The 9,463-nt window shown below is 39.2% G+C and overlaps 1 protein-coding gene across 1 annotated transcript; it reads left to right on the plus strand.

Moving 5' to 3' along the window:
- The first annotated feature begins 256 nt into the window (after positions 1-256).
- On the plus strand, positions 257-5,916 carry SCG2 (secretogranin II). The gene is made up of 2 exons (XM_086366017.1): positions 257-488; positions 3,632-5,916. The coding sequence occupies exon 2, from the start codon at positions 3,646-3,648 to the stop codon at positions 5,485-5,487; it is 1,842 nt and encodes a 613-aa protein (XP_086222143.1). The 5' UTR covers positions 257-488; positions 3,632-3,645; the 3' UTR covers positions 5,488-5,916.
- Positions 5,917-9,463: the final 3,547 nt, after the last annotated feature.

A 9,463-nucleotide genomic window follows, 5' to 3' on the forward strand; every position in this document is an offset into this window, starting at 1 on the left:
ACTGAAGAAAAAAGTCCTTATCTGTAAAACTTTCTTTTAACAACGATGACAACAACGACAATAGCAACAGGAAACCCTTATCACAAGCTGTTTGGACACAGATGAGATTATATTGCAATTAGCCACGTCTATCTGATGGATTTTTCTAAGGGAAATTGTGCAGAGCATTTTATTTCAAGCCTCAAAGATTTTGTTAAAAGAAAGGGAACTGCAGTTTTTGCCACAGAAAGACAGGTGGCGTAAGCATGCAACTTTTTTTTTTTTTTTTTTTAATCTTTAAAGTGATTATTTTCTCTCGGGTTCTTTGAAAAAGCTCGCCTGTGCTCCGGTTTGTGGCTGAGTGGGTGACGTCAGTGTGGCAGTGCGGAGTCAGGCGCGGCGGCTCTCTATAAGCCGAGGAGCTGTCCGGGTGCTGAAACGGTCCGAGCAGCTCAAGCCGCGGACCAGGAGGAACATGCTGTGGACTTCCTCTGCCATATAAATAAGAGGTAAGACTGCTTTTCCCTTCTACTTACTGGAAAGTTCTAAATTGCGTATTCTCTCCTTAATTCCTAGCTAAGAAGAAAAAGACCATTTGGCAAGCTTATATCTATAGAATAACTGATCGGCAACCTGCTGCTCATCTGGCAAACTAAGGACACTGTATATATGTACATATATATGCATGATTGCATCTGTGATTTACACTGCTTGCTGTCAGGTATTTATTAACCATTGTGTTATTTAGATAATCATATATAAGAACATGAAAAAGTTAAGGATATTTGTGTCAATACACATTATTAATGTAAAGTTAACCAAGCCTGACATTTTGTTTCTTTCCTTAGTTTATTGTTTCTTCCCCTAAGGACCAGATACAAGGGCAGGGATACAATTTATATACTTAATATTCTTAACAGCAGGTGTCCGATGATTCAAAGACTGTTAAACAGGTTCCGGTGATAGAAGTAACCAATTTTGGAGCTAGGTTTGTTTGTTTGCTTGTTTTTTCTTTGACATTTACTTTGCAAGAGCTCAAATTTAACTAACTATATAAAATTATTTTCTCAATTGGTATGCTCTGAAAGGGCTTACATTATTGTCTACTAATTTTGGTCCTAGCAAAGTAAGACTAGAACGAGCTTCTTCGTTTATTCAGGGGGAAATATTATCTTGGATTTTAGGTTGGATATGACCATGGATTACAAAGAGATAACTGAGATGTATGAGGAAACATTTATAACCATATAAATTATTTATTATTATGCTTTGGTTGAAAGAGGTTGTACAACATTTTGCTAAATATTTTGAATGGCACAAGTGTTTCTTTTTCCTGTATCCTAACTAATTGAATTGCTCAAATTTGAAAAATCCAGTTGCATTTGTCAATGCTCTAGTATAATTTCAATAGAAAAGACATTTTAACGTATAAGGTTTTTAGGTTCAAACTCTACATAGAACATCAGAACTGTTAAAACCACCTTCACTATTTAGATAAGCTGCTACCAGTTCACCTAAAAAAATCCCTTGAGTCTTAGTCAAAGGCAATAACTATGTCACCCAAACTGAATCTGAGTAAATGACCAAACGGTAGCTCTTGGTAGGCCTGTGGTTTAAATAACTGCATGAATATTCTGCCCCAACACCACAGCAAAGTTCACCTACAAAATAATGATTTTAAAGATCAGCACATAACCTAGCATATAACTGGGTTAAGGATACTTCAGGGTAATGGTTTCAAAGAATATACATTCACTAAGATTCTTAAAATTGCTAGTCCAAATGCCAATGTGGAAAGTTGATTTTCAAATCTAAACTAATCCTGAAATAATATAAAGAAGAATGCATAATGTACTTTTATTTAAGCCTAATAAGTTATAAATACAATTTGCTCTAGTAAATATTGATTCATAGTAAGTATTTTAGAAGTTTTCTCTGACATGCCTTTAAATATTTTCCCTTCAGTAAATTAAGTAGCCAAATTAATGTAAGTGCATATTTTAAAAATTAATTTAAATAATCATTTTAATAAATAAGTCTGTACTAAAGAAATTTCTGTAAGTACAACATTTTTAGATTCTAGAAACTGAAAATATTACTTAAATATCAATATGATCTAGTGAACAATGATATTTTCTACAATTGATGTCTAAGCTAACAGATAATGATATCCAATAACTTAACTTATATATCACAAAACCATAATTCAGTTAAGGTATCATGAGCAAACATAAAATTCCTTTACTTTATTTGTAACAAAATTGCACATATTAAAATAGATTTCAATGTTAGCAATGCCAAATGTAAAACATGTAAAAACTAATCCTCTTACTATAAGGCCTTGAAGAAAAAGAATGAATGAAAAATTTTAAATGGAAGAATTCAATACACTGGATGCATTTTTCTTAATCGGGAATTACATAGTGATTATTTTAAAATTTTCTAACAGAATGAGTCATTTGAGATTTCATAGGTCCACACCCAAATAGACACAGAGTCAAGCTGAATTTGAACACTTACAAGTTCAGAAATAGACTGGTTCAGAAAACTTATGTTCTCTCTGTAGCATCTGTTATTATTTACTATATCTCTTGAGGACTGAGGAAAATATAATCATGATTGCATTTTACACGACAGTCACAGTAAAATTATTAGAAGAAATATGGGGCACAGATGTTTTAAAACAGTTTATATTTTGGTACATTGGTACATTTACACTGAAATAAATATCACTGGATATCATGGATTTTCTTTTTTTTTGCAATTCTGACTATTGTGCTTGTGTATCCTAATAGTACCCTGTGTGCTATTACATCAATCAAGGTGAATGATTATAAAATACCAGACTTCTAAATTCAATATTTTGGAATTCATTGAGTAAATAAATACTGCTTTGAGGATATTAAAAATAAAAAAACTTTGTTAAGTTTGCCAACTAGCTTGGACTTGAGAAGACCCATATTCTGGAGGTCATTAAGGTACAGACCTTCCAAAATTAGTAATATGATTTGGTATCAGACTAAAGGACAAGTTATTTCTGAAAATATGTATGAATGAGACTCATCCACAAGAGAATTCAGTATGATTGACATTAACATGGAATATAACTTCATCTTATATAGTAATGTCACCTTTGTTGTGTTTCTACAACAAATTAGATGGATAGGTCAGTAATTAAACCAATGGTTTTTGATAAGGATATAACTCTCTATGTGTGTGTACATGCATGTTTTAAATTGAGCCATCTAATTTTTCTGCCAGTGATTTCAATATAAATGCTGTACAAATAACTAAAACTCATCTTGGAAAAATCTTTATTTAACAGAAATAATGTATACTAAAACAAAACATGTCTTATCAGTTAAAAAATCATACTTGAGAAACCTCATATCAGTGTTTTTGCTATTATTTTAACCAAAAGAATGCCATATAAATTTGATGCAAAACGGGCAACAATTTTGCTAAAGATTCCTGTGGTTAGCTTGTGAAGATTGTGTGTGAAACATTTATAGTTTTCAAAAAGAGTCATCCTAAATTAATGTGGAGTAATCTCTACTATGTTCTTTTTCCCCTCAATGATTAATTACTTTTTTTGCTATAGAGTCAAATAGTCAGTTTCATTTGTGTTAACTCATGTTTTCTATGCTTTAAGGAAATCTTTCAAACATGGCAGAAGCTAAGACTCACTGGCTTGGAGCAGTCCTGTCTCTCATCCCTTTAATTTTCCTCCTCTCTGAAGCTGAAGCTGCTTCATTTCAGAGAAACCAGCTGCTTCAGAAGGAACCAGATCTCAGATTGGAAAATGTCCAAAGGTTTCCCAGTCCTGAAATGATCAGGGCTTTGGAGTACATAGAAAAGCTCCGACAACAAGCTCACAAAGAAGAAAGCAGCCCAGACTACAACCCCTACCAAGGTGTTTCTGTTCCCCTTCAGCAAAAAGAAAATGGTGACTTGCCAGAAAGTTCGAGGGATTCCCTGAGTGAAGATGAATGGATGAAGATAATAGCTGAAGCTTTGAGACAGGCTGAAAATGAGCCCCAGTCTGCCCCAAAGGAAAACAAGCCTTATACTTTGAATTCAGAAAAGAACTTTCCAGTGGACATGCCTGATGATTATGAGACTCAGCAGTGGGCAGAGAGAAAGCTCAAGCACATGAGATTCCCTCCTATGTATGAAGAGAATTCCAGGGACAACCCCTTCAAACGCACAAATGAAATAGTGGAGGAACAATATACTCCTCAAAATCTTGCTACCTTGGAATCTGTCTTCCAAGAGCTGGGGAAACTGACGGGACCAAACAGCCAAAAGCGTGAGAGGGCTGATGAGGAGCAAAAACTTTACACAGATGATGAAGATGATATCTACAAGGCTAATAACATTGCCTATGAAGACGTGGTTGGGGGAGAAGATTGGAACCCAGTAGAGGAAAAAATAGAGAGTCAAACCCAGGAAGAGGTAAGAGACAGCAAAGAGAATGCAGACAAAACTGAGCAAATCAATGATGAAATGAAGCGTTCCGGGCAGCTGGGCCTCCAAGATGAAGATCTCCGGAAAGAGAGTAAAGACCAACTCTCAGATGATGTCTCCAAAGTAATTACCTATCTGAAAAGGTTAGTGAATGCTGCGGGAAGTGGGAGGTCCCAGAATGGGCAAACTGGGGAAAGAGCAATCAGGCTCTTTGAGAAACCACTTGATCCTCAATCTATTTATCAGCTGATTGAAATCTCTAGGAATTTACAGATACCCCCTGAAGACTTGATTGACATGCTCAAAACTGGAGAGAAGCCAGTGGAACCAGAGCAGGAACTTGAGATTCCTGTTGAACCTGAAGACATCTCAGAGGTTGACTTAGACCATCCAGATCTGTTCCAAAATAAGATGCTCTCCAAGAATGGCTACCCCAAAGCACCTGGTCATGCTGTGGCAGAGGCCCTACCGGAGGGGCTCAGTGTGGAGGACATTCTAAATCTTTTAGGGATGGAGAGTGCTGCAAATCCAAAGCCTCCATATTTTCCCAATCAGTATAACCGAGAGAAAGTTCTGTCAAGACTGCCCTATGGTCCTGGAAGATCTAAAGCTAACCAGCTCCCCAAAGCTGTCTGGATGCCAGATGTTGAAAATAGACAGATGGCATATGAGAACCTGAATGACAAGGATCAAGAATTAGGAGAGTACTTGGCCAGGATGCTGGTTAAATACCCTGAGATCATGAATGCCAACCCAGCGAAGCGAGTTCCCAGTCAAGGCTCAACTGAAGATGATCGACAGGATGAGAACCAAATTGAGCAGGCCCTCAAAGAGCATTTGAGTCAACACAGCTCTCAGGAGACTGACAAACTGGCCTCGGTAAGCAAAAGGCTCCCTGTAGGGACCCTGAAGAGTGATGATACTCCCAACAGACCGTACTTGGATGAAGATCTGTTAGTGAAAGTGCTGGAATACCTCAACCAAGAAAAGGCAGAAAAGGGAAGGGAGCACATTGCTAAGAGAGCAATGGAAAATATGTAAGCAGCTTTCATTGATTGCCCTATTTTCACCCCTCCCATCCCAAGCAAACCCCAATATTTCTCTTTAGTGTGTTGACTTCTCTCTTGTTAACACTGTAATACCTTTAATGCTGTACAGGCAGATGATTCCATTTCACTGGAGTGTCTGCTTCACTTACTCTGAACTGTTCTCTTGTGTATGGGTGTGTGTAAATGTTATGACTTCTGAATAAAAATATTAATCATAGCCCTAATTCAAGAAAGATATCTATGATAGTGTTTAATAGTGTATCTAATAGCCGTGGCATTGTTGATGCTCACATATGATAGAGTGTCCTACAAGTCTCTTGAAAGTTTTTAATATTTACTGAATTATTTTGTTACTGTCTGTAGTGTTTTGTGGAGTACTGGAGCAAAAAAAAAATAAAGCATTATAAATATATAGTTTTACTTATAAGGCCTTTTCTATTGTGTGTTTTATTATTGCTTAATAAACGTTATTTCTGGACAACTTTGGGTTATTCATTCTGGAAATCCAGAGGCAATGGCTGTGGATCAAGCAGTATGGAGCTAAAGGAGAAAATTATTTCCTTCCACAATCAATCCAGGTAAGAAATAATGAATGGAAATACACGATCACATTATACATTTGTAGAATGCAATATCCTCTAGCAGCTCACTACCTAGAGCTTGCCTTTAGTTTTTTCGTGATTATGGAATAATTTCTATTTATACCTTTTACCCTTGACTTTTGTAAATAAAAACATTTAAGTTTTGAAGAAACTTAAAAAGAAGTTTAAGCACTGAAGAAGAGATGGGCATAGGGCAATTGGAAACAACTAGACTCGGAAACAATCTGCCTATTTTCAGCTTACCCTGCTCCCCTGAAGACAAAACTCCTACTCTTTTGTATGGTGTGAGAGGGGCCAAAGGACCCCCAAACTGACTGTTAGATAAGTGAATGGCACAGGCACAGTGGAGAATACATCAGCTGCCTTCTCTCTGTGTCCGTGGGCTGGAGAAAATCCAGAGTGGGTGAGGCTGTACAGAATTGTTATAATGTGCATTACTTCAGGGGTTGATGCTATCAGCATCCTGACATATCAACAGGGAATCAACAACAGCAGCAGCAAGAAAATATATAGAGCAACAGAACAGCAGTGCTCATAAAAAAACAAGGAAATAAATCACAGTTACTATTTATTGAATATTTATTGTGCACTGGGCACAAGACTAAACACTTTACCCCATTCAGTCTGTGCTGTATCACTGTCAAGGGCCTCTTACTATCCCCTTTTACATCAGAAAAAGCAAAACTCAGAAGGGTTAAATAGTTGCCCCCAAATCACCCAGTGTCATGAGTTGCCAAAGCCTGTGTTCCTAACCTAACTCCACCGCACTGCCTCTCTGGGAATGGTCTTTCAGCTGACGGTTGGGGCACTGGTGGTGGGGTGGTGAGAGGCTTATGCATCTCAGTGTGGGTCATTTCCATGAGAGGGCATCTGTGTGTGTGTGTGTGTGTGTGTGTGTGTGAGGGATGGAGTGCTGATTTAGTCACTATGTCATGTCTTACTATTCGCGGCCCCGTCGACTGTAGCCCACCAGGCTCCTCTGTCCATGGGATTTTCCAGGCAAGAATACTGGAGTGGGTTGCCATTTCCTTCTCGAGGGGATCTTTCCGACCCAGAGATCAAATCCTGGTCTCTTGCATTGCAGACAGATTCTTTACCATCTGAGCTACGAGGAAGGGAGGGTGGAGAGGAAATCCTTGAATGGTCAAAACACACTAAGAGGGTCCTGCATACCTTTGGATAAACACTGAACTTTCGTTTTCCTGTTTTATAACTTTGCCCAGACTCTTTTCTGTTCAATTATCATACACTCTCAATGAATTCTAAAATCTGTAAGTGGAAGAGAGCTTAGAGGTGAATTGTCTCTACAGTGTCTCTTTCTAATAAGTGCTTTTTATTCAAATACCTCACAGTGAAATACTATGAATTGAAGATTATGCAGAGATCTAGGATATTTGTGGGGCTTAAAGTCTAAGTGCATATTTATACACCATTCTTTGCAGATGTCCACATATGTCATCTACCCATTAAACATTTTCTTCAATTTTCTGTTTCATGCAGCCAGCCACTCCTTGTGTCCTAAATCAACAATCTTTCCATGGTCACCCCGAGCAGAAATGTGACCTTGACACCTGTCTCCACCCAACAGAAACTTGCCCTCCCCGTGGTGTGTGAATAATCTACGGGGAGGTTTGAAAATTAGAGCAAGTTAACTGACATGACACAGCTGATGAGGCCCTGGGCTGGGGTTTACACACAGATCAGTGGGATGCCAAATCCTGCATTCATTCTGTGGGACCATGTTGCTTTTTCTCAGTCTCAGTTACGCTTGAGATTCCCCGATTCTCTAACGGTGACATTTCTGGCACCATGATTAGCAGTTGGGGAGATATTTTAATTTGGGATATATGTACTCTGCGTGACTTCTCTCAGACACCAGTCAGCAAGCATCTTTGCCCTTTTGCAGCATCACCATATTCCCCAGCTATTGAGTCATCAAATGTATTTATTTCTGATCCAAAGATATTTTTTCATAAGTGTTTCAGTACACTGCTTACTAGCATAAGAAATTAAGCTCTAAGTATATTTCAAGGAAGTGGATGACAAACTAATTGAGATTAGGGCAACATTGCCCTTTTTCCTGCCCAGAAGCCTCTTTTCAGCAGAAGTCAGGAAGTAGCTTGAGCCCTCCTCACCAGTGCCCTCTGCAGGCCGCTGCTGGAAGAGCGCACTATGACCGCCCTATGGACTCCCCTTTGTAGGAGTCCATGCCTCCATCAGGAGTCAGATGGCCCAGAAATCCGTATCTGTTGTCAAGACCACCATCTATCAAGTCTTCCCTCCCCTCAACACTCACAGGCTCTAGAACCTACACATTTTGAGGACAGTTAAGACGAAGCTGCCCTGGAGAGGGCATGACAACCCACCTTAGTATCCTTGCCTGGAGAATCCTTTGGACACAGGAGCCTGGCGGGCTACAATTCATAGGGTCGCAAAGAGTCACACACGACCAAAGTGACTGAGCATGCATGCACGCACTCAAGACAAAGCTGATGATGCCCTTCATACAAAGTTTCCAAGTCACCCCTTATTTCAGTTCAGTTCAGTTTAGTCGCTCAGTGTCGTGTCCAACTCTTTGTGACCCCATGAACCGCAGCATGCCAGGCCTCCCTGTCCATCACCAACTCCCGGAGTTTACCCAGATTCATGTCCACTGAGTCAATGATGCCATCCAACCATCTCATCCTCTGTCGTCCCCTTCTCCTCCCGCCTTCAGATTTCCCAGCATCAGGGTCTGTTCAAATGAGTCATTTGCATCAGGTGGCCAAGGTATTGGAGTTTCAGCTTCAGCATCAGTCCTTCCATGAACACCCAGGACTGATCTCCTTTAGAATGGGCTGGTTGGATCTCCTTGCAGTCCAGGGACTCTCGAGAGTCTTCTCCAACACCACAGTTCAAAAGCATCAATTCTTCGGCGCTCAGCTTTCTTCACAGTCCAACTCTCACATCAATATATGACCACTGGTTGACTAGACGGACCTTTGTTGGCAAAGTAATGTCTCTGCTTTTGAATATGCTATCTAGGTTTGTCATAACTTTCCTTCCAAGGAGTAAGCATCTTTTAATTTCATGGCTGCAATCACCATCTGCAGTGATTTTGGAACCCCCAAAATAAAGTCAGCCACTGTTTCCACTGTTTCCCCATCTATTTGCCATGAAGTGATGGGACTGGATGCCATGATCTTAGTTTTCTGAGTGTTGAACTTTAAGCCAACTTTTTCACTCTCCTCTTTCACTTTCATCAAGAGGCTCTTTAGTTTTTCTTCCCTTTCTGCCATAAGGGTGGTGTCATCTGCATATCTGAGGTTATTGAGATTTCTCCCAGAAATCTTGATTCCAGCTTGTGCTTTATCCAGCCCAGCCTTT

The sequence above is a fragment of the Bos grunniens genome, chromosome 2, assembly GCF_055505025.1.
Source record: "Bos grunniens cultivar Pamir isolate PY7600 chromosome 2, Bosgru_T2T1.0, whole genome shotgun sequence".
Classification (NCBI taxonomy): Eukaryota; Metazoa; Chordata; class Mammalia; order Artiodactyla; family Bovidae; genus Bos; species Bos grunniens.

Excerpts from the sequence above, each read along its gene's own strand:
- SCG2 (XM_086366017.1), top strand. The coding sequence starts at position 3,646 with ATGGCAGAAGCTAAGACTCACTGGCTTGGAGCAGTCCTGTCTCTCATC.